Source organism: Carassius carassius, chromosome 46 (genome assembly GCF_963082965.1).
Source record: "Carassius carassius chromosome 46, fCarCar2.1, whole genome shotgun sequence".
Classification (NCBI taxonomy): domain Eukaryota; kingdom Metazoa; phylum Chordata; class Actinopteri; order Cypriniformes; family Cyprinidae; genus Carassius; species Carassius carassius.
This window is the reverse complement of record NC_081800.1, coordinates 25,724,736-25,751,814: the sequence shown is the minus strand read 5'-3', so window position 1 is coordinate 25,751,814 and position 27,079 is coordinate 25,724,736. Positions and strand designations below refer to the sequence as shown.

Here is a 27,079-nt window from a genome sequence, read left to right as displayed (position 1 = left end):
CAGAGATTCATTTTTTTTCTTATAGAAAATTGTACTTTGCATATTATACTATAAAAACACATAATTATAGTTGATTTTAGTTTATCATAGTTGATCATAACTAGAGATGAAATGGCATGAAAATTTTATTTCATGATTATAATGACCAAAATGATCAAGGTTATCACAGAATCCGGTTCAAAAAGTCCTAATGCTACACAATTAGCATCAATATGTACTTTTTGTTTACATAAACATTAAAATAATAACATTAAAAATGATGGCCAGATTTTAAAGGAGTGTCTTGCAACATTATCTACTCTGCACAAGTTCAAATAGAGTTTTGACAAAAAAGGTTTTATAAAAGTTTTATAAATCATTTTTATAAAAGTCAAAAAAGATAAATTACTGACATTTACAATGCACATTCTCCTTTATTGTTAATAGTATGCGGTCCGATTTTTCCCGTTGCGTCTGTCGTTGTTATGCAACCATGCAGTTTTAGGGGGGAGCTTTACAGGGGGTATGGCTTATCTTAATGAGATGCAAATGAGCCCTAGTTTCACTCCCAGCAGTGAGAACAGGTGAAAACTGCCTTTTGAGCTTTTTTGAGTGCCTACCTTCAAATGGCCACAACTTCTCCAAATATTATCAGATGTCCATGTGTTACACATCGTTGGAAAGCATGGAGACTACACTTTCAGAATCTGTGAGTAACTTAAAATGCCCCAGAACCGACTTGTGTCCCTACTTTCCGTGATTGGTCACATATTTGGTACAGTATCTATGTTGTCGGCATAAACCATGGAATATTTTGAGACCAGTTTCATTACAATAGGCTAATGCAATAAAAAGTTATAAGCATTTTTATAAATGTAATTATTACTGGTCAATGAATGGTTTATTACTCTTGACCAATAGGTGGCGCTGTTACCAAATTGATGAGGTATGGTCAGTGTGAAGTGACAGTGACACATACAAAGTTTGGTGCAAATATGTCGAAGCTTTGCAGAGATATATCCTCAAATGCATTTTGGCACCGTGCCTAAAATTTGTAACGGTGTTGTATGAAAATGGTTATGTCAATCAACACAAAATGCTTAACTTTTTGTCAGCACTGTCTGAAGATGATCTGACTCGATTTTGTTGAAAATCGGACCAACAGTTGAGGAGAAGTTAGAAAAGGTAGGATTTTAACAAATCAAAATTGCAGACAGGGAGTTCAGATTTCCTACAAAAAAAATTGGTATGTCTATTGTCGGCACAACCCAGGGAATATTTTGAGATCAGTTTCATTACAATAGCCTAATGCAATCAAAAGTTATTAGCATTTTTGGAAATTTCATAATTGAAGGTAAATGAATGGTTTATTACTCTTGGCCAATAGGTGGCACTGTTACCAAATTGATGTGGCATGGTCAGTGTGAGGTGAATATGACACATACAAAGTTTGGTGCAAATATGTCAAAGCTTTGTTGAGATACAGCCTCAAATGCATTTTGGCATCCTTTCAGCAAATTTGTTGATGCGCTAAATGAGAACCGTTTCGTATATTGACACGAAATCCATAACTTTTGGCCAGTGGGGTCTGAAGATGATCCGCGTCAAATTTGGTGAAAATTGGACTAACAGTCTAGGAGTTTGAAAAAGTAGATTTTCAACATTAATTTTGGCATAATTGGTATTGATGTTCTCGGCATGACAAAAAGAATATAGGGAGACCATTTTCATTTCAATAGTCTAATCTATTCAAAAGTTATTAGCATTTTTTAGATATTTCATTATAACTCTTGACCACAAGGTGGCGCTGCCACCAAACTTTTTGAGTACCTTCAGGGCATGGAGCCGAATATTTTTGTAATTATTTTCGTAACAATATGATAATGCGTTAAAAAAATACAGCATTTTAAAACAATTCAAAATGGCCGACGCCTAAAATGGCTTACAAGGGAAATCTGGATATCATTTGACTTGACATGACTCACTGAATCTAAAGAGACCAGTTGTGTGATTTTTGGCCAAACCATTCAGAAGTTATAAGCATATCTCCTGTCCACTAGGTGGCGTTGCGTCGAAACACTGCAGGAAGTCTCAGGTCACAGTTATTATAACACACACCAAGTTTGGTCTCAATATGCCAAACTGTTGCAGAGATATAGCCTCACATGCCCTTTTGCGTTCTTTTCGTCAAATTTGTTCATGTGTCATTCGAGAATGGTTGGACGAATCAATTTGAATTCCATAGCTTTTTGCTATGAAGATGATCTGAGCCAATTTTTGTGAAAATTGGACTAACCGTCTAGGACGAATTTTGGGGTTAATTCGACTTGGCATAAGCCAAGGATTCAGAGGAAAATGAAATTTAATTTTCTGGCTTACAGTTCAATAGTTATTAGCATAAAAATATTGAAACTTTGGACAAGTGGTGGCGCTAGAGAGTTGGAGTTAGAGACTTCAAATTTGCTATAGTTTATGTTGGGCTGTCCTCTATCAGTGTGCCAAATTATACAACTTTCCCGCAAGTGCTTCAATGGGCTGCCATAAACTTGCGGTGGAAGAAAAAAATTACGCTAACAGATACAATAGGTGCCTTGCACCTTCGGTGCTTGGCCCTAATAATATTTTAAGTGCATTTTTCTTATTTTACAAATGATCTGCTAATAGAGTAAGAAAAATACTGCAGTGGCTATTTACACTAAGCGAAATAACATACTTTCTTAGCGATAGATCCTATTTACAGTAGGCTAAGTGCAAGTAGCTCTACATGCTACTTACAGAAAAAAATGTAGTGAAAATCGTGATATATTTACCATGTAAAAGTAGCAGTTCTTTGCAACAGGCTAAGTGTAAATAATAATTAGATGCTAGTTATACTTTATACTGGCAGATAAATTTGCACCTCAGCATTGTTATACATCAACAGGATGCAATAATAACAGATTGTAAATTATTATATTACAATTATAAATAGTTGTATCATTATTAAACACTCGTTAGGCAGTTTACTTCCACTTTTAGAACATTTTGTTCATCTTTATTGAAAATAAATTCTAATGTATAATGTGACACCCAATCAATCGCGTTACAAGCTAGTTTTCCGTGCCGAAAACATTACTGCCTACTCCATTGAAGTCGTTATTCACATGTGTCATATTTAACCTTATGTGTCGATGGAGGGCGGAGCTACAGTAGATTTGCACTTAGCAATAGACACTCAGAATAATCCTGTTTCCATCTACATTAAGATTATTTTTATTACCACACTGGAATATAATTTTACTTAAGTAAAACGCACTTAATTTAGATCCCCCCAGCAAACAAGACTAAGTATCTTATATCGTTTTCTTATATAGAAAATCAATCCTTATTTTATCATTTTTTTTATATTTGTACTTGAGGGAAAAAAGGAGAAAAAAAACTTAGTAATTAGAGCATTTTTCCAGCATGCATTAATGAAGTGTTTAAAAAGGGGGAGGAGACCGAAAGAAACTCTGGGTTTACCGAAGAAAACCTGCTCCTGACCAGGTTAGGTTCATAGAGTATGTTACCATGGTAACTGACTCTGAGTATAAGTTAGCTCTCTTTCAGAAACGGGCTTGACTTACCCTGCTTTCTCGAGTTTGACAAACCTCCCTTGGTGAAACTTCAGTATAAATCCAACTGAGAATGTCTTCAGTAATCATTTTACTCCGCTATAACTCCTAATTTCATTAAATCCGTCATATACAGTGAAGTTATCAGCGGCTGAGTGTTAGATGCCTGGTAAACACAGTGGAAAATCAGAGAGGTTGTTCAGGTTAGAGGAATTAATCCAGACTGACGACAGAAACATACAGTACTTTACTCGAGTACAAATGCAAAATAATAATAATAATAAAACAGCAGAAAACAACATTCAGACATTTTTTAGGCCAACATTTAAGATTCATGTATTTGAAGTGCATGCAAAATATCAATGCATTTAGATTATAAAGCTTTATCATAAAGAAACTAATAAACTTAATGCAATAAGAATTTGTTAGTCATACACATCTAAAGAATAAATACTAAGAAACTGAATGTTTTAAACACAATAATCAGGTTTATATATTAACAATAAATCCTATTTGTCTTAATTTCATTTGAACTAACTGAATATTGCTTGTATCACAGATCAGTCATACTTCACTCATGTTTATACTTTTTAACTGAAGAAATTTAATAATTTTCACATACAGATTTATGCTGATTCTAAACTATTTCAATAAATGCAATAATTCAAATACAATTTCAAAACCAAATAGATGCTTTTTTTCTAATGCAGAAATCTGTCCTTTTTCCATTTATGCATGACTGACAAAAATTAATCACATTAAGTTTATTAGAAATTATATATGCAACTCAAATACATCAATCTTAAGTTAGGTCTAAATATTTTCAGCATATTAAGCATTTGTGTTCAAATCTACTTGTGTAGAGTATGTCTCGGGTCCGTGTGCTGATGTTTACTTTCACTTTCAATTACAAAAAAAACAACAACAAAGCACTGTTTGGTTTTGTAAATGAATCCTTTTAGTGTCTTTTTCTGTATTTTCTAAATTATATAAAGTCACTTAAAGATAAAGTCACTTAATACCTTTTCAAACACTGTAAAGCTAGTCGACTGAGTGTCTACAGCAGGAATATCTGATTATACCGACTCCAAGTGGGACACTGATCTTCACAGCAGATGTAAAGTCTGGCGCTAAACACATTTCTGCTACAACTTCTGCTCACAAACCAATGTCATGAGGAGGAAAGGCGACCAACACGGAAACATGGTGAAGAGTGTGTGCTACATCTGGTCAGGCTGAGTTGAGTGTGTGTGTGTGTGTTTGGGACGGACGTCTCGGAGGGGTTTATGTGAGTCCGATCTCCTCGAGGACGCTGCGGGGAGTCTCTGCTTCCTGTGGGAGGAAGATCAACACTTTCTCTGATCACACGCTCAAGCATCGAAATCACGAAAACACATGCAAACCCTGAAACTCTGCTACACACACCAACACACACACAATAATTGGATAATTCTAAAACACTTAACGTGAAAAACGCTTAACGTGGTTTAATGTAGGGATGTCCAGATCCGATCACGTGATCGGAAATTCGGCCCGATCGCAGGGTTTCAGACTCGATCGGAATCGGACGTTACCTCCCGATCAGGACTCGGAGATATATATATATATATATTCTCATTAATTTTTAACACATCTTTTGTTATGCGGTGGCACAGAGTTAGACCCTTTTGACTCCACACAGAAACAGTGACGCGTGCGGCATGACATCACTTTGTTTTCAAGAGCTGGTGTGAATAAATATAGATTCAAACTCAAAGAGACATGATAGTTTGCGCATGACCTGATATTTCATTCGGACTCAGGATACAGCGAGATGAACATCACAGAGCGCTAAACTCTCATGCAGTGTGTGTTTCATTCATACTCGAAGCCGGAGCGCGCTCTCGCGCTGATATCAGGAAACTCCTAATATGGACAAAAGCGTCCAGCTATCGATGTGGTGCTCACAGGAAAACAGAAACTTATGCAAACACGAAGACATTAATATACGATCACGACAATAAATTGTTCTTCAAGTCATCTCCAGCAGGTGATAAATAAAGTATGAACAATGCAGTGCTGATTGACATAGTATTTATTACAGTATAGAAACTATTCTGCATTATTATGTGATAAACAGTGTTTGTAGTATATAAACAAATCATTATTATTTGTTATTGTCCAGCATTTATAGATTTCTAAGCCAATTAAAAGCTAGAAATTAGAGAAAAAATAAAGTTGCCTATACTACCAGTCAGAAGTTTTTGAACAGTAAGCTTAAGGTTTTTTTTTTTTTTTTTTTAAGAAGTCCCTTCTATTCACCAAGCCTGCATTTCTTTGATCCAAAGTACAGCAAAACAGTAAGATTTTGAAATATTTTTACTAGCCTATTTAAAATAGCTGTTTTATATTTGAATATATTTCAAAATGTAATTTATTGAACATCCTGGATCTGTTTTTTCGCTCTTCTTTATTCTTTTTTTATGTATTATAGAAGTATCGGATCGGGACTCGGTATCGGCAGATACTCAAAATCAAATGACTCGGAGACAAAAAAACCTGATCGGGACATCCCTAGTTTAATGTACTAATACAGTGATATTAACAGACCAAACTCCCTAAACATTATACTAATTAAGTATACTATGTACACAAAAATTAGATGAGCCCTGAATATGGATTCAACTCGTTTAATAACACGTTAAGCCTTATGATGGGAGGAAAAGGCTTAACGTTTTATTAAACGAGTTTAATTCATGTTCAGGGCTCATCTGATTTTTTGTAGATAGTATACTTTATTAGTATGATTTTTTGTGAGTTTGGTCTGTTAATATCACTGTCTTGCATTAAGCGTTTTTCACGTTAAGCGTTTTATATTGGGCTTTGTTTTTGCTAGAAGAAAATCTAATACTTAACAATAATTGATTCAGTTGTGGCCTTTGTTTTCATTATGTAAAACAAATACTTACCAACAAATGATATTTCAAATTTTGGGTGAATTTTAAAATATTGGCTTTGTTTTTGCTATAAAAAAAAAACCTTATATTTACCAAACATTTTTTTAATAAAAACAAAATATTTACCTAATGAAAACCAAATAATTCAAATCTGGCCTTTAATTCTACAAATATTTACCAAACAAAAACTTAATATTTCAAATGTTAGCTTAATGTTTTATCATTTTCAAAAATATATATATATATTTAACAAACACCAAATAATTCAAATGCTGGCTGTGTTTTTAGTCATTATATTATAATTTTTTTTAAATAATGTAATTTTTTGCAGTGAATCTGCATTTACTTTGCATTCATCATGTTAATATAAATATCTCTTATAATTGTTTTTTTTTCTGAATGTATGCAAAACTATGAATGTTTTACTCAAAAATCATTATTTTATTTTCATTAACACAGTCAACAGATCAGATCAGATCACAAACAGTGGACAGACAAGGTGGTGATGAATTTCTAATCGTGTTTTATAGATTTTGTACGCTGGCCAAGAGATGACATCTGAGAACAACTTTTCCCCACTCAGAAATCATGAGTTAGATCAAATATCAGTCTTTATCAAATAAAAACAGTGTGCTAAATATACATTTGCAATTGTTGTATAGATTTTGGGCTGGTGTGTCATGCAGTGTCACCCCTCGGAGCTCAGCAGATTTATTTGATATGAAGCACATGGAGATGTGCCGAGTTAAAATTATCCCTTTGAGACACTGATGACACAAATACATTACAACACACAGAGCCAGAGCACAAGGAACAAGCTGAACTTACTTTGGCATCCTGGACATCATCGGGCCAAATCATGGGGTGCGGGGGGGAGAGATAAAAATAAATGAGTTCAGTCTGTTATTTGCATTCTTAAAGAGGTTTCCAAAAATGTTTTACAATTTTTAGCCACATTCAAACTTTTTAAGTACCATCAGGAATTGTTAAAACATCAAAGATTTGATTAATACAAAGACTAGTTAACATTAATCAATCTTAACGACACCGATGCTTCAGAGGTGGAGCAATTTGATGAAAGATCACAACAAACTAAATATTTACTAACAAACACAAAATAATACTAATTTGAGCCTTGTTTTTGTTGTAAAAAAATATTTACCAAAAATAGTAAATTTAATATTTGGCTTAGATTTTGTTATAAAACCTAAATATTTACAATAAATAAATAAGAAGAATTAAAAATGTTGGCTTTGTTTTTATATAAAAAAAAAAAATTAAATAATTCAAAAGTGAGCGTTGTTGCGGTTATAAATATATATATTTTTTTTTTAAACACCAAATTATGTAAATGTGGGCTTTGGTTTTGTCATAAACATTATATGTAGCAAAAAAAAAATTGTTATAGAAAAAATATTTACCAAAAACACAAAATAATTAAAATATAAGATTTGATTGTTATAACAACTAAATATTTACCAAAAATACTAAATTTAATATTTGGCTTAGATTTTGTTATAAAACAATAAATAAATAAGAAGAATTAAAAAAAATTGGCTTTGTTTTTATAAAAAAAAATATTATAAAATTAAGTAATTCAAAAGTGAGCATTGTTAAATAATAATTAAAATATGAGATTTGATTTTGTTATAATAACTAAATATTTACCAAAAATAAAACTTATAAATAATGAATTTTTTTTTTAATTGGCTTTGTTTTTATTATAAAAACTAAATATGTATTATAACATTTTAATTAATTCAAATGCCTGCTTTGTTGCTGTTATAAAAAACTTAATATTTACCCAAAACTGGCAAATTATGTAAATGTGGGCTTTTTTTGTCATTAAAACATTTTGTTATTGTTATATTTTTTTTTCTTAAAGAAAAACAGTAAATAATTAAAATATGAGTTTGTTTTTGTTATAAAAAATACATATTTACCTAAAAAAAACATTTTAAATAATGGCTTTGTTTTTATTATAAAAAAACTAAATATTTATCATAAAATGTTAAGTAATTCAAATGGGAGCTTTGTTGCGGTTATAAAAACTTAATATTTACCCAAAAAAAGTAAATGTGGGATTTGTTTTTATGGAAATAAAAGGGTTTTCACTACATAATTCAAATATGAGATCGGTTTTTAATTATAAAAACTAAATATTTACCAACAAACGCTAAATATTTCATAAGTTGGGTTTGCTATATTTCAATGCTATCTTTGTTTTTGTTTTAAAAACTAAATATTTACCAAAAAACAATAATTATTCAAATGTTAGGCTTGTTTTTGTGACGAAATCTAAATATTTACAAACAGACACTAAATATCTTAAATGTTAGCTTTTTCATAAAAACAAAAGAATATTTATCAACGTGCCATTTAATAAAGTATTACAGATAATGATGATTTTAAAAGTGCACATTGAACTACACAAAAATTCTCATTTAAATGGTTTTATTCAAATCAAAAATGTTATTTAACATCACTGAATCAACCTAAAGAAATTATTTTACACCAACAAAACTAATTTTTATGGATTAAATCAGAGAGTAAGAGGTCTTCAGTTTTGTGAGTTTGGCTCAGTGCTCTGGGCTTAAACATCGGGTAAAGACACAAACAAACATATATATAGTATTGTGGTATGAATATATAGTGTTTCCCATACATTTATTTATTCATGTTGGCTGTCACAATATAAACAGTTGACCACCACAAATAGATTTGCAAAAAAACGGTCCAAAATTCATGCAAAAATCCTGATTTGGCTAAATGAAACTTCAAAAGGATATGATTTCATTTAATAAATGAGTGCTGAACACTTCATGGCATTTTCATTTTATCTTACCTGCTTAAACTGACTGATAAAGTTTTATTTATGAGCCCCGTAAAATATCATATTCAGATCAGATGGTTGCTAAATGTGCTATAAAAAGTAGAGATATAATCATGTTTAATTATGTAAATATAGTTCTTTGGAATTTGAAATATTTGCATTGGATAATTTTTTCAGTGTTATAATACAAAAAAAAAAAAACTCACAAAACAATTGGGATTGAGATGCATATATATACATACAGAAACATAAATGCATACAAAAAAATTAGTAATGCTCCTAAAATAGGCTTCATTTTTATTATGCAAAACAAATTTCTTATTTAATTATTTTTGATTTTCATGCAAGATATTATCCGGGCAGGTTGCATGAGCTGGTCAATCAAAACTAAAGCTATAAACACAAGCACACTTCTTTACAATTGCTCACAATTCATAGTTTATTTCTACAGCTTTACAAAACACACGTGACTCCTACAGATCGACTTAATCATGATTTACATTCTCATTTTTTATAGTCTCTGAATAAAATCCAAGCTGTTTTTCCTCCATATTCTCATTATATCAGATTATATGAGCCATAAAAGCCTGATGGATCAAATATGATACTCAACAAAAACATGATTTATTATTTAGATTTATTTAAATATTTTGTCTAAAGTTTCAAGAAACCGTTCCATTTCTAAATATTAGATATGTTTGACTACCATTTAACATTTCAGGCATTACGGGGTTAAAAAAAAATGTGTTTTTATATTTTATTATCTAATGCAATAACATTGATATATTTCACATGTGTTTTAAGTGTAAAAACAATTGCTTATTTGCTGTATCTTTTTTATTAAATATATATTTTTTTTAAAACTAAATCTGAAGTTGTCATGATGTGCACAAACTCATTTATAAAAAGACTAGATTTATCATCCGCTGAACACGAGTAAACTTGAACAGCTGTGATTCGTAACATATGGAACATTAGAACAATTAAAATGGTCTTCTTAAAACATCTTAAAATATACGTTTTTTATAATATACAAATTTAAATGTGTAGTTCACTTCCAGAATAAATATCTCCCGATTTTTTACTTAATTTTTTAACAGTAATATGCATTGCTATGAACTTCATTTGGAAAACTTTAAAGATTATTTTCTCAATATTTAGATTTTGTTTTTTTGCACACTCAGATTCCAGATTTTCAAATAGTTGTATGTATCTCAGCTAAATATTGTCTGATCCTAACAAACCATGCATCATTAGAAAAACTATTTATTCAGCTTTCGGGTGATGTATAAATCTCAATTTCATAAAATGACACTTAAGACTGGTTTTGTGCTCTAGGGTTACATATACTTTCAAGAAAGCATTTGCTTTGGTTAGTAAAATCAGTTTTTATGCATGTTTTGGCCTGAGAGTTTGTTGCATTTACACAGTTTTGACCAGCAGGTGTCACCAGCGTGTGGTGTTTCGAGCACTTCGAAACAGTGAATCATTTTGTAAAGCAATTGGTTCAGGTGATGCAAAACTTCCAAAAGGTTTGTTTTCCCCATCACTAGCTCAGCGATATGCATCCGCTTAATCACGCATGACGTAACCCAGTTGGAAAGGTCACGCGGGGTCAGCTCTTCTGTGTGCTCCGGTTCAGAAACGTACAGTAGAGATCTCATTTTCACCTCCAACTTCAAAATCATCCGATATTGTTGTTTTACTTTTTTTTTTTACCAATGGACCTTCAACCCATTGAAGTCCCTTATATGGAGAAAAATCCTGGAATGTTTTCCTCAAAAACCTTAATTTCTTGCGACTGAAGGAAGGAACACATGAACATCTTGGATGACATGGGGGAGAGCAAATTATCCGGAGATTTTCATTCTGGAAGTGAACTACTTCTTTAAGTTACTTGAGAATCAAATCTGCATAAAATGAAACGTCCTGTTTTCAGACACTCTGTCGCAAGTTATTTTGTTGTAAAATAACTTTTTAATTGGAAAACCTAAGAAACAAAGAGAAGCAAAGACTGAAAGTCTACTTTTATCTTTATAACCTGGATCACTACAGTTTGAATGAATTATTCAGTGAATTTGAAAGGTCTGTTCGTAAGAGTAAAGAACAGATCCGTCCACCAATAAGGTTTGATTCCTGAAGCTACATGAACGAGATACAGGGATAAGATCAATTCAGATGAAGCACCAGCGCACAGTTAAACACACACACACACACACGTGACGAGTGTGCAAGTAGTACTGGGTCCAAGATGCAGCTCTCTGATTGGATGGTGCCGAGACAGAGGCGGAGCCAGCAGGCGTGCAGGGGGAGGAGCTCAGCATGCAGCCAATCAGTACACGGGAACGTTAAAGTACTCATGTCGGGGCTAAAGGAGAAACACACACAAAAACACACACATACACTGAAAACATGCAGACAGACTGACACGTGCAGGACAACAGATGACATGCAGCGGGAAAACAACACGACGAACCATCGACAGATCATATAAACTCAACACTCTGAACGCATTTACATTTTCCCAAAATCTGAATGCAACAAACTACCAAATCAAAAGTCTAATTTGATATTCAGCAAAGATGCATTTAATTGATTTTCAATGCAATATTTAAAATATTAATTATGCAAAATACATTTATGTAATATTAAATTAAACAATTAATATGACAAATATAAATATAATGTAAAAAAATATGATCACTAATTACAGCGAAGTTCAAAAGTTTGGGGTCAGTATGATTTGTTTTTTATTTTAAGAAATGAATACTTACTGTACATTAAATCGATCAGTAAAGACATTTATAATGTTACAGTAGATTTCCATTTTATTTCAGATAAACGCTGTTCTTTTGAACTTTGTTTATCTGTGAATCCTGAAAAATAAAATGCATCAGTTTCCACAAAAATATTGAGCAGCACAACTGTGTTCAACATGAATAATAATCAGAAATGTTTCTTGAGCAGTAAATCATCATATAATTCTGATTTGTGAAGATCATGTGACACTGAAGACTGGAGGAATGATGCTGAAAATACAGCGGAGCGTCACAGAAATACATTACACTTTAACAGCTATGCACAAAGAAACAGCTGTTTTAAACCTTAATAATAATATTTCACAAATTCTACAGTATTTCTAACCAAATAAATGCAGTTGAGACATTTCTAAGTGACTTTTTATGGTGATTTTAGTACTGTGTTGGCCCTGAAGCGACAGACACGATGTGGGAACCACAAAATAAACCATAAACTCAGAGCAGGAGGACCACAATGACACACAAACACAAGACAGGGCAGAATTACAAACCCATCACACACACACTCATTACATCTACATGAAACTGAGCATCTAGTGGCATTTCTGCAACAGTGACACGATTCTACGGATGGAAGGAAACCCAGACCTGAAGCGCTTTAACTCTGGAAGAGTCCTGTGGACTCAGACGACATGTTCGGACTCAAAACACCTGCTGGACATTAACAAACACACAAAACAGAGGCGTCATGACACCAGTGTTGGCTTTCTAGCAGCTGATAGTCTACGGATGGATCTACACACACAAACAATCACATCCCTCTGGCTCCTGCGCTGACAGAGCGACACTCAGAGTAATGCAGGCATGAAAGTGCAGTTCAAACATCACTAGTCATCCAGTGCTGGTTAGTTCCCATCGAGCATCATGTCACACACACACACCAAGAGCGTCCACTGTGGAGACGGGGTGTGTGTTTTTAACTGACACACATCTGCATTACATGCATGTATTCATAGAGCGAGTTCAGACGATTGCTGAATGTGTCATTATGATGCAAACCAATAAGTGAAGCCGTGACAAAAATGACTATTACTGGCCCTTTAAGACTGATCCTGCAACCCAGTTGGCCTATTATTCATCTTATTCATATACAGTACGGCAGATTAGGATTCACTTTCAAATCTTTTATTTTGAAGTACTACTGCAGTTTTTAAGTGCTGGATTAGTAGTGAATGGATTAAAATTGTACTAGTTGTGGCAAACTCTGCAGTACACACTGTATACTATTTTATTTAATACAATATGCAACAATAAAACTACGAAATATGCTCAATATTTAATAATGTAGCACGCTCATTTAATTCTTAAATAATTTATAAAAATTGAATAAATGTAATTCTTAATGCTACACTGGATTTTTTCCCTGAGTGTTTTTTCAACAGTCCAAATTGGAAAAGCAATTTTTAATTTTTTTTTTTTTAAGTATAAAATTACTTATATATATATATATATATATATACACTTTTTTTTGTACAGCTTTTTACTTAAAATATAATAAAATATATATATATATATATTAGATTTTAATTATATTATAACTATTTTTTATATTTATATTCGAAGTCATTATACGATAATAAATTAATGCAACCTAATAACTGCATCCCAGTTTATTATTTATTTTAAACTTTAAATTTGTATACAATAAGACAAATTATGATTCATCAATTATTTTTTTTTGAAGCAAAATCTTCTGTTTTTAACAATTATGGAAAAGTTCAGAATGGATTACTAGTTATTGCAAACTCTGAATTATTTAATTCTAATAAATTTAATTTGTAAAAATTATATTAAATAATTAATTTTTTAATGCTACACTAAAGAAATGTGTAGAGACTATTTTCACTCAAAAATCACTAGTAAGCAAATAATTACAAAGAAACAACATTGAATTAAATGTGAAATTGTGGATGTAAAAAGTCTAAAACAGTATTTTATTGCAAAACCTACTCAATATTTGTTTTATTTATAACTTTGAAAAACTAACTTTTACATTAACATTAAATTTTTCCACTCTGGTGGAAGAATTTTGTATATTAAAGACAGTTTTCTTTCTTTGTCCTTTCTTAATAACAGTATGTGCTTTCATATACTATTAGTCTGTGAACTGGGATGCAGACTGAATCGTGTGACCAGGTCAAAGGTCAAGAGTTAAGCAGTTCAAACAAAATCCAGTTCTTAAATTTTCTAGGGAAAGTTGGAAATTGTATCACCAACATTCAAAACAAACCCCATGGCTAACAACTAGAGCCTCGGTGTGGCACAACACCAAATTACGAATAGATAAGAGGGCTTTCTGCTGGATACAATGGGCTAATAAGGGAATATGGTATTTAGATCACCTGTATGAGGGTGAACATGTGGTCTCATTTAAACACCTGAAACAAACTTACAAACTATTGAACACTGACTTTTGGAAATACCTCCAAATAAGACATTGTCTCCATGCAACCATAAAAAATGGTCCTGACCCACCAACGGATGTACAGGTTCTGACTGCTACTAACGGTCACAAAAAGGGGATGGGCTCGGCTTTCTACGCCTATATTAGAGATGCTAATGCACCTAACTTAAATGGTCTTAAAGTGGCATGGGAAAGAGATTTAGGGGGGATGATCAAGGAAGAAATGTGGAAACAGGTTGTATCAAAATGGCATACTAATGTCCGTGAAACCCAATCCCAATTGATAAATTATAAAATTCTTAATAGATGTTACTGGACTCCAAGCAGATTGGCCAGAATTAAATTAAGAGATACTGCATTGTGCTGGCGGTGTAAAAAAGATATAGGAACTATGGTTCATATGTTATATGAATGTGGCATGGTGGAGGAAATGTGGGAGAAAATTGTACAATTTGTTAATAATATTTTTTGCCTGTCATTATTTAAGAACCCTGCCTTGTGTATGTTGGGCATTATACCAGAGGATATGCCTATATCTCGACAACAGATGCTATGGTGCCGTTTAGCTATGGTCTCTGGATGCAGAGTCATTCTTAGACATTGGAAGTCAGACACACCTTCCTCATATGATGAATGGTTGGACTTTATGTCAAATATTGCTAGCTATGAACGTGTGATATTTAGAGCCTCAGGACGTCATGATTTGTTTATGAAAATGTGGGGTCCCTTTCTCTCCCTAACTGAAAATGTATTATAAAAAAAAAAATAAAAAATAAAAAATAAATGTATATATATGTTTTCCAAATATGTCTTATCTGTGTTGTAACCTGCTATAGTCCTGTATAGTCTAAACATCATTCATTTTCTTCTCAGAGACCTAAATCTTTATTAATCTGTATAAATGTTATTTATTTTCCCTTTTATGTTTTATTCTGTAATTCTTTTATTTTTTTATTTTTATTTTTATTTTTTTTATTTTGAGGAGGGGGCATTTAGTTGGGTTAAGGGGTAAGGAAAAGAAAAAATAAAATAAAACGTGTCATTGTTAGCACTTAATTTCTGACTGATGTTCATGTTCAAAAAAAGCTAAAAAAAAAAAAAGATTGTGATCAACTGAATGAGAATGTGGTTACAGTGACTGAACAAAAACTAAAAACCAAACTACATCTCAGACTGAAGGCAAATATGGTGCTTCAGAAACAATCTCCAGTTGAATAAACCACTTAGACGAAGAATTACAAGTCAGTAATCTCATTTGGTTCTTGGTCAAAACAACATAAGACTCTATCCCAACTGCGAGTTGATAGACTAGTTCAGACAAACAAAGGCTGAGATTATGCAACTGGCCGAAGGAAATGATCACATCAACACAGTGAAAAAATAAAACATGATATTGCTCATTTATAGCATGAAAACATTCCACATGGTCATGGAAAATTGTGATTTCCAGGCCAATAATATATGCACTTTTAAGCCTTTTCTGCTAAACCTGTGTTAGTTAATATGATACTGATAAATTGTAAATAATACTTAGAAATATATTCTTTTAAATCTATTAAATACAAATGTTAAGTTTTTAAGTCAAAGTTTTAGTATTGTTTAAATTATTTTGTGGTTCATTCTTTTGATTTTGTGTTTACACAATTATTCTATAGTATAGTATAGTAAGAAAGATAGTTTTCGATTTAATTTTACTTTTAAGATTTACTATATAGTTACTTTATTTTTGTAATTTTTTTAGTTTTTGTTTTGAAATGTCCATGTAGTTTGTATACATTTTTAATAGTTTTTTTTTTATTTTAGTGCCACGTCATTTGTCTTTTGGAGTTAAGTCATATTTTTGATGCAATATTTCAAACATATAAATTCCCACATTACATTTTAAAGGGGAAAAAATGAACAAATGCATTGGTCAAAATGACGTACAGTATAAACACTGATATTAAATAATACAACAATACTAGCTAAAATCACGATAATTAAGTGATTTCACTAGTTTACTGCATTCATCCAAGGGAGACTTTTCTGATAATGTACAGGAACTAAACTGCTTCGCTTCATTAGTAACTAAATGAGTGAATCTCACCAAACATATTCAAATCAAAATAAAAAAAAAAATAAGAATTAATATTTTACATAAAAAATGTCTAATAAACTAATAATGTCACAAAAGGTTACTCAAACTAAATATATGAATTTGAAAAATATCTTGCTTAAGTGTAAATTTAATGGTTGAAAAAAAACTACACATTTGTTAACCACTATTAATCAAGTTGTCTTAGTAGTAAAACTTTACAATAAGGTTTCATTTATTAAAATTAACTATATTAGTTAACATGATCAATAATTATATAGCAGTTATTAAAATTAGTTAATATGAAGTTACTAATACACTTTAAATTTAAAGTGCTTTCTGTTAGCATTAGTTAATGCACTGTGAATAAACGTGAACATTAAATAACAAAAAATATATAAAATTATAATTTCTCAATGTTAGTTAATGCAATAACTAATGTTAACAAATGAGACCTTATTGTAAACTATTACCGTTTTACTCAAAATATAAATATTATATAAAATATGATTTAGTTATTTATTTTTTTGTTTTTGGGGGGAAGATTACAGAGAAAAAAAAAGATTAAGAAAAATGAAGTCTATTTTAGGGTCATTAAGATTTTAGAATGTTATTAATTTCCTCATTTTCTTTATGTAAAATATTATTTTTTTTAGTTTATTTTGTGATCCGTTTTCATGAGATTCACTCAATTATTCTGTTGTTACTACTAGACTTTTTATTTGAGAAAAATTCAACATGTCATCAACTTCCTGCCCAGATCAGAATAATTTAGTTTAGGTTTGATCATCACTCCAGAAGCTGACGACATGGAGAATAAAACCACGCTCCGATGGGATCAGATTAATAAATAGAGCTACAGGGACACTGACGGCTACAGACTCTACCGTCAATAATCCAGAAATCATACCTGGAAGCAGACGGATCTGAAAATCTAGATTCTGTAAATCAACATAGTTTAGGCGGACCATGAAGGAAAGATACAGAAAGCAAGAGAGAGAGAGAAGAAAAAAAGACATCAAATGCAGTGTGGAAATGTCACTAAATCAGCACACCTAAATAATGCTGAAGTTTGCCATTTTTGAGCCTCTAGAGGCACCAAGTGGAACTGCAAGCACAATTTATGTTGCCACGGTGTTGCTATGCAGTTGCTAAGGTCTTGAGTAGTTTTTAGCATGTTCTGCAGTTGTGAGACATTTTTGGCTAGGCTGTTATTATGAGGTTGCTATGACCATCTGCTTACTATCGTGGTCTATGCAGTTGCCAGGATGTTCTGGTTGTCATATGCCATTTCTGTGTGTTGCTACAGAGTTCTAAATGGTTGCTAGGGATGCTTCTGTGGAGTTGTCAAGTGATTTTGAGTGCCTTGTTAGAGAATGTGGTATGTATAATGTTCTGGACGGTTTCCAAGTTGTTGCTATGCAGTTACCGAGGTGCTATGAAAGGTTTTGAGAGTGCTGCTACAGTATGTATTTGTTATATTCCGGATGGCTACCTAGGAGTTGCTATGCGATGCCAAGGTGTTTTGAGCATTTTTATAAAGTTGCTACAGTATGTGCCTGCTATAATGCTCTGAATTGTTAGAAAAATGGTTGCTAGGGTATTGCTAGGGTGTTGCTATGTGGTTCTGAGGTGGTCTTTAAAATGTTCTGTGTGGTTCCTAGAGTGTTGCTATGTGGTTACTACAGTATTATGCGTGGTTGTCAAGGTATTTTGAGTGTTTTAGATGGTTGCTACAGAATGTTGTTGCTATAATGCTCTGAATGGTTGCTAGGGTGTTGCTATGCGGTACTGAGGTGGTCGTTAGAATGTTCTGAGTGGTTCCTATAGTGTTGCTATGCAGTTGCTACAGTATTATGAGTGATTGTCAAGGTATTTTGAGTGTTTTAGATGGTTGCTACAGTATGTTGTTGCTATAATGCTCTGGATGGTTGCTAGGGTGTTGCTATGCGGTACTGAGGTGGTCGTTAGAATGTTCTGAGTGGTTCCTATAGTGTTGCTATGCAGTTGCTACAGTATTATGAGTGATTGTCAAGGTATTTTGAGTGTTTTAGATGGTTGCTACAGTATGTTGTTGCTATAATGCTCTGGATGGTTGCTAGGGTGTTGCTATGCGGTTCTTAGGTGACTGTTAGAAGGTTCTGTGTGGTTCCTATAGTGTTGCTATGCGGTTGCTACAGTATTATGTGAGTGTTTGCCAAGGTGTTTTAGATTGTTGCTACAGTATTTTATTCCTACAATGCTCTGAATGGTTGCTATGGTGATGCTATGCAGTTCTGTGGTGACCGTTTAGAGTTCTCTTAGTGGTTACTGTGGCATTGCTATTTGGTTACCATGGGGAATTGAGTGGTTGTTAGCAGAGGTGGGTAGTAACGAGTTACATTTACTTCGTTACATTTACTTGAGTAATTATTTGGGGTAACATACTTTTCGGAGTATATTTAAAGATGGGTACTTTATACTCTTACTTGAGTAAATTTTTGGGGAAAAATGCTTTCAAATGAATTGAAAGCAAATCTGCAAAGGCTATTATTTGCTAGCGATGGAGATCCTTATTAGATGAACACCGCGTGTGCTGTCTACTGTTTAACAGGTAATAACTTGGGCTACATTCGATTACAGTACACGATACCACTGTGACATTATTCTGTTGTAAGTGTGTGGCTTATAACAGAGGGGAGTCAAGTTGAATGCAGCTTCCAAAAGACAAAAAATAGCCGATTAAGATTTTATTAATTTTAATACAATAACACCGGTGCGAGTACGTTCAGCAAGTCCAGCTGCTAAATTCAGATCTGTGATCGCTTGCTGGCGCTGAGCCAGAGATAGATGCGTTTATACCACGCTGCGCATTATAACCAATCGCACATGATTCTTTTGAGCTTATTAAAGCATTGGCCAATCAGAGGTGTTCAGATGAGTCATCGCTAAAATGCCGGTGCTTCCTTCACTCACTCGCTGACTGGAGACCTCTTTCTGGCGAATTCTCTCGTCAGAAACAACAAAGTGCAGCTGTGTGTACGAATCTTTAATTAAGATATTGATTTCACAGTGTTAACAGTTTCAGTGATTTTAATGGGAGTTTCTGAGAGTGATTGAAATCTAGACTGTCAGTGTAAATTATCTTTAATAATGTAAATGTTATTTGCTCTCTTTCTGAACAATGAAAGATTAGTAGCAATATTTATATCACATTAACTTTCAATGTTAAATTCACATTTAATATAAAGTTAGTCGTATTAAAAATATGTTATGGCATGACACCTATATCTGTTACTTAAGTAAACAGACAGGGTTTTATAATAAATTGCATAAATTGGAGTAAAGGCTAATGAAATATATAGATTTATACACGCACACATACATTACATACATTTTATCTATATATCTAAATAAAAATAGGTTCAGTATATATGACCAAAAGTAACTAGTAACTAACTACTTGAGTAGATTTTTTATCCGATACTCTTTTACTCTTACTCAAGTAACTATTCAAGACTAGTACTTTTACTTGAGTAAATATTTCTAGAAGTACTTTTACTTTTACTTGAGTACAGTTTTTGGGTACTCTACCCACCTCTGGTTGTTAGTGTGCTGCCACAGTATGTGGTTGATATAACGCACTGGACGGTTGCTAAATTGCCATGCATATTTTTTTAGTGTGTTGATACAGTATTGTAGATGGTTTCTAGGTTGTTGCTCTGTGATTGCTAAGGTGTTTGAGTGTTTTTAAGCTTGTTGCTACAATAATTTATTGCTTTAATGCTCTGAATGGTTGCTAGGGTGTAATGAGGAGACAGATAAAGTTCTCTGAGTGGTTACTGTTACATTGCTATCTGGCTACAAAGGTGCCCTGAGACTTTTCTGAGTGTTGCTGCAGTATGCTCTGCACACTCAAATGGAAACGAGAAAACACTGTAACATTAAAAAATGGCACACTTCAGCTTCATTCTGAAATTCTTGCAACTGGACAGATATCCTGCAGATCTGTGCTTCTGTAAGACTCCATGAAGATGAAGGGATTGTGTGTGAAAGCTCAATTCATCTACACTGTAATGAACGAAGGAGTGCTTTGTTTTGCAAGCTGGGTAAAACACACACAAGAGCAGAATGTTTGTGTGTGTGTGTGTGTGTGTGTGTACCGATAACCAATGAGTCATTGTGAACCTGCAGCTCTTAAGGGATTTCTACAATTCGATTCAAAGATAGAGGCCAAAAACATGATGTATGCTGGCCGCCTGTTGCTTTGCTGTGGCAGTAATAAACCTCAGTATTCAAGAGACCCATTAAACCTGATGTGTTATTATATAGAAGCTAGATATTTACATGTCAACTTACTAATTAACTTCAAATAGCTTGCTCAGCAAAGTGTTTTGTCCCCAAAATGCTTTAAGGCCTCACCTCCTGCAGCAGATCCGCCTGCTCGATGGCTTTCAGGACATTCTTCTTTGACGTCTCCTGAGCCTCGCCTCCCAGCAGGAACTCGTCCAGGATAAAATACGCCTTCTCAAAGTTAAAGATGATATCCAGCTCACAAACCTGAGTTTGAAGATCCATCACTGTAATCTGCAATTGCTTTTGTTTTTGGAAGCAACAGATAATGTCTGTTTATTTTCTGTCGCATGACTTACACTGCCGAAGTATTTGTCGAGCAGCTCGACGTAGCGGTGGATGATCTCCAGTGTGATCAGTTCATTATCCTGGTCCTCAATGGCACAGCAGAAATACAGACTGGCGTATCTGCAACATAAAGGTGTTTGATTTAGTGCACTTTTTTCAGTTAGTTCACAAGTTCAGTTAGATTTGAATCAATTTGCCAAGTTGTTGCTATGCTATTAGCCAAGGTGTTCAGTGTGTTTTTTAGCGTGTTTCTAAAGTATGTGTTTGTTATTTTTAGGGTGTTGCTATGTGGTTGTCAAGGTGTTCTGATCAGTTTTTAGGGTGTTGACAAGTGGTGTCAAGGTGTTCTGATCGGTTTTTAGGGTGTTGCTATGTGGTTGTCTAGGTGTTCTGAGTGGTTTTTAGGGTGTTGCTATGTGGTAGTCAAGGTGTTCTGATCAGTTTTTAGGGTGTTGACATGTGGTGTCAAGGTGTTCTGATCGGTTTTTAGGGTGTTGCTATGTGGTTGTCTAGGTGTTCTGAGTGGTTTTTAGGGTGTTGCTATGTGGTTGTCAAGGTGTTCTGATCAGTTTTTAGGGTGTTGACATGTGGTGTCAAGGTGTTCTGATCGGTTTTTAGGGTGTTGCTATGTGGTTGTCTAGGTGTTCTGAGTGGTTTTTAGGGTGTTGCTATGTGGTAGTCAAGGTGTTCTGAGTGTTTTTTAGGGTGTTGCTACAGTATGTGTTTGTTATAATATTCCAGATGGTTGTCAAGGTGTTCGGAGTGGTTTTAGGCTGTTGCTATGTGGTAGTCAAGGTGTTCTGAGTGTTTTTTAGGGTGTTGCTACAGTATGTGTTTGTTATAATATTCCAGATGGTTGTCAAGGTGTTCGGAGTGGTTTTAGGCTGTTGCTATGTGGTAGTCAAGGTGTTCTGAGTGGTTTTTAGGGTGTTGCTACAGTATGTGTTTGTTATAATATTCCAGATGGTTGTCAAGGTGTTCGGAGTGGTTTTAGGCTGTTGCTATGTGGTAGTCAAGGTGTTCTGAGTGGTTTTTAGGGGTGTTGCTATGCGGTTGTCAAGATGTTCTGAGTGGTTTTTAGGGTTTTGCTACAGTATGTGTTTGTTATAATATTCCAGATGGTTGTCAAGGTGTTCGGAGTGGTTTTAGGCTGTTGCTATGTGGCAGTCAAGGTTGTTCTGGTTGATTTTTGGGTGTTGTTACAGTATGTGTTTGTTATAGTATTCCAGATGGTTGCCAAAGTGTTGCTATGTCGTTGTCAAGGTGTTGACTTAAACTGGCAAATAATTTTATACATTTACAAATATAAAAATGGTTTTAGTATTGCTATAACTGTATATATTCATCTTAGAAACTCAGTTTGACTTTGAGATATAGATGATTAAGAGAAATTTTATATATATATATATATATATATAAACAATATCTAATGTAAAATGCACTGATGTCATGATGTCATACAGTATGTTAAAAACTGTGATTTGACATTTGTGGATTAGTCTACACACTTTCCAACCTCTCCATCAAACAGCATTAATATTCTTCCCACCGCCAACCAAACCACACACTGGTGGATTGGATATCATATATGAACACATCTATACAGACAGGACAAGTGGACAAAAGCCTTAATTTGTGGATTATTGTCCAATGAATCGTCTGGTTATGTCTGATCAGCTCTGTGTGTGGTTTAATAATAACATTGTATACTCTTTCCAGCTGACACTTCATTAATCTTCATTCTCTCAGATGGATCTCTGGCTGGCGAGAGCTGCTGAGCAAGCGTTTTTCTCTGTGATAATGTGCTGCTTTGATCAGCAGACGGCATGATCATTCATTTAGTCTTCTATAGTCATCTTATGTACATCATAAACTGTTTAAATATATATGCAAATGGGGTGTACATCATAAAATGTTTAAATATATATGAAAATGGAGTGATTGAAAATAATAATTCAAAATGTCAATCGAGTGAACAAGTAATAAAATAAAAATATGCAAACAAGGAATAACAATAAAATAAAAATTATGCATATGAAGTGATTGTAACAAAATAATATATGCAAAGAGTGCACAAGCAATGAAACAAAAAAATATGAACATGCAAACGGATTGTATGCTGCAAATAAACAAGTGATAAAATAAAATACAATATGCAAATGGTGTAAATGTGATAAGGCAAGGCAAGCGCTTTACATAAACGTAAAAAAAAAAAACATTAAGAAAAATAATCACAAAAATAAAACAAGAAATGTAAAACCTTTGAAAATGATTTCAAAATTGACTTAAAAAGAATTAAAGACCATTTAACCATTCCTGGATGGCAAAATGCGAACGGCGCCAGACTGAAACTAGTAAAAACACTTCTGATCTCTTCTAGAAGCTGATTCCAACTGCAAGCGGCATAATAACTAAAAGCAGATTCCCCTTGTTTTGTGTGAACCCTTGGTATTTCTAACTGACTTGATCCTAGTGATCTGAGTGCTCTGTTAGGTTTATATTCAGTGAGCATATCTGCAATATCTTTCAGTCCTAGGTCATTTAGTGACTTATATACGAGTAAAAGTACTTTAAAATCAATCCTAAAATGTAACTGGAAGCCAGTGTAAGGACCTGAGGACTGGTGTGATATGCTCAGATTTTCTGGTTCTAGTCAGAATCCTGGCAGCAGCGTTCTGGATGAGCTGCAGCTGTCTAATGGTCTTTTTAGACTAACTTCCGGGTTTGCTACCGTTCGGACGTTCTAGCTTACTGCTCTGCGCTTTGCTTCTTATTTCTGTACTTTTCTCAGATTTTTCTAAGATTTCTACACCAGCAGATCAGCACAGTGCTCAAACAACAGATTTTTGGCACAAACGCTAAAACTAAAAACTCTTTGGGACTGGAATAATACTACAAAAAGAAAACTTTGCCTCCCACTGCCAGCAGCTTACATTCCAGAGAGGGGAAAACAACTGCCTACATTCAAACAGAAGAGAGAAAAAATGCCTCCTGTTGGATCTACTTGTTGCATGAACTGCTGCAAACTTCTACAAAGGATTGTGATTCTTGAAACAAAGTTACTTGCTGGACTTCCAAAACAGACAGAACACTTAGTAGATCGTCGTCATGGACCTTCTCAGCATACAGCCGGTGAGTCCCATGAATCTTATGGATCTCAACAGTTTATACCAAGTGTAGAGGAACAAGCCGAAACTGATCGCCACACTAATCGATGGCACAAACAGGGAGCGAGACCCAATGTGAACAAGGAACTTCAGAACATTCTGATGACGCACAAGACTGCAAATCGAATCATCATCCATGTGGGGAAGAATGATATTCGGAAAGAGCAGTCAGAACTCCTTAAGAAGGACTTCAGTGAACTCTTTGAAACACTACGAAGACTTAAAGTTCAGTCGTTCATCAGTGGACCACTCCCAGCAAGGGGAACAAATATGTTTTCACGGTTGCTTGGGCTGAACACATGGCTACAAAGATCTTGTAATATAAAAGGAGTGAATTTCATTGACAACTTCAATCTTTTCTGGGGCCATAGACAATTGTTTAAACCGGATGGCCTCCACCCAAACAAACTTGGTGCTAGAGTGTTTAAGGACAATATCTACTTCTCCCTCAGTCATCCTTCAGCAGAGTGTGTCAATCCATTCAGCACACACACACCGGGTACGAGTCATCATGTGGTTGACATATCCCACAAGGACACTGATAACACCATGCAGCCAAAACAAGCACTGCTCATGGACACTATCCCGACTGAGCCCTGCCCACAGAGCTCCTCACAGACAGACTGTGATGTATCAAAACAGCTACAAGATTCAGCACCCAGGGATTACTTTCTGGAAAACAGCCAGGGAAGACAACATATCACAGCCACCGGAAACACTAGAGACACAGCACCACTTTCTCCAGCATCTCCCCTTCTGTGCTTCTCACAGAAAATGGAGGAATTGGTGTATACTGGGACTAAACTCTCTCATTCATTTGCTGCAAGCCCGCAGATATCACAAAAAAAACGACAGGCCCCAAAACCACCAAAGCCTGTGGTCCCTGCTCCTGCGAGAGCTCTTCGACCACTGCCACAACGCCAGGGCCCAAACCCTCTAGCTGCTGAAGGTGAACCAAAAACAACTGATAGCAGCTCTCAGTGATATGTGTTGGGTCCCCGCTATAATAACAGCAACATTCACAAATGCCTACTGAACAAGCGGGAACCCAGTGTGCCTGTAGCTTTCTCTATTTCAGTTTTATCACGTGATAGAAAGTCTAAGGCCTTCTCAAGCCGAAGGGCAAACTCATCTAATCTGCGGCCTATTATGCATCAAACTAAGATTGATGTAAAGACACAAAGCACAGCCATCAAGTTAGCATCTTTAAACATTCGCTCACTAAAAAATAAATCATTTCTAATCAATGACTTTATAACCACAAACAATCTGGATTTTATGTTTCTAAACGAAACATGGCTTGAAGACAGCTGCAGTGCAACAGTCCTAAATGAAGCAGCCCCTCCTAACTTCACTTACATGAGTGTCTGCAGGACTGTTAGGAGAGGTGGAGGTGTAGCTGCTATATTTAAAGATGTCTATCAATGCAAGCAGGTGTCATTTGGTCAGTACTTGTCTTTTGAATATCTAGGGATTGTGCTAAAAGGTGCTCAACACATTCTGTTTATTATTATTTACAGGCCTCCAAAATACTCTCCAGCCTTTGTTGAAGAGGTCACAGAAATGTTATCAATGATTTCCTCAGAGTTTGACTGTTTTGCTATTGCAGGGGACTTTAATATTCACATAGATAATTCAGAAAACAAAACTACAAAAGAAATGATAACGGTTCTAAACACTTTTGACTTGACTCAGCATGTGCATGGACCCACACACAAAGGTGGACACACTCTAGACCTAATCATCAGTAGGGGTCTAAACATTCCATCCATTGTTATTAAGGACATAGCACTATCTGATCACTTCTGTATTTTCTTTGATATATTGATCTCTGCTACAACTGAATCTAGATCGGTCTCTGTCAGAAGGAGATGCATAAACGAGAACACAAGTGTACTATTTATGGAGGCTATCTTTAACACCAAGCATTTCTGCAGACTCCGTTGATATTCTCCTTGATTCATTCAACTCAAAAGTTAAGAATGTTATTGATGATATTGCTCCAATAATAATCAGTAAGAAAACAAACAGACAGAAATCAGTTTGGAGAAGATCAACAGCAGTTCAGACTATGAAAAGACAATGCAGAAAAGCAGAGCGCATGTGGCGGAAGACAAAACTTGAAATTCACTATAGCATCTACAAAGACAGCCTTCATGCTTTTAATGTGAAACTAGCCACAGCTAGACAGAATTTCTTCTCAAAACTTATAAACATTAACTTAAATAACACTCGTACTCTTTTTGCCACTGTTGAGAGACTGACAAACCCCCCAAGTCAGATTCCCAGTGAAATGCTATCAGACAGCAAATGCAATGAGTTTGCATCCTTCTTTTCTGAGAAGATCATCAATATCAGGAAGGCGATTGGCACATCCTCAAGTAATGCAGAGGTCAGACAGATTAAGCCACAATATCAAAAATATACTATGTCAATTTTTGAAGCAATTGATAGCAAAATTCTGGAAGACATAGTGCAGCACCTAAAATCGTCAACCTGCTATCTTGACACACTTCCCACTTTTTTTTTCAAAAATGTGCTTAACTGCTAAGAAGCAGATCTTTTAGAAGTGGTGAACGCCTCACTTCTTTCTGGGACATTTCCAAACTCCTTAAAAAATGCAGTTGTTAAGCCCCACCTGAAAAAGAGCAATC

The 27,079-nt window shown here is 34.3% G+C and overlaps 1 protein-coding gene across 6 annotated transcripts in view; it reads right to left on the bottom strand.

Annotated features, from left to right (window-relative positions):
- Positions 1 to 4,669: 4,669 nt before the first annotated feature.
- LOC132129743 (AP-1 complex subunit sigma-2) overlaps positions 4,670 to 27,079 on the bottom strand; it is a 30,626-nt gene continuing 8,216 nt past the window's right edge. Inside the window, exons 3-7 of one of the 6 annotated variants that reach the window (XM_059541452.1) lie at positions 21,270 to 21,378; positions 21,040 to 21,177; positions 17,549 to 17,579; positions 12,749 to 12,814; positions 11,571 to 11,709 (exon numbers count right to left, since the gene is read on the bottom strand). In XM_059541452.1, the coding sequence (XP_059397435.1) occupies positions 12,759 to 12,814; positions 17,549 to 17,579; positions 21,040 to 21,177; positions 21,270 to 21,378 (334 nt within the window). In that variant the 3' untranslated portion in view covers positions 11,571 to 11,709; positions 12,749 to 12,758. Of the gene's footprint in view, positions 4,907 to 11,564; positions 11,710 to 12,748; positions 12,815 to 17,548; positions 17,580 to 21,032; positions 21,178 to 21,269; positions 21,379 to 27,079 lie in introns of those variants that run through there. The other 5 variants (XM_059541453.1, XM_059541454.1, XM_059541455.1 and 2 more) reach the window with 5 other exon arrangements.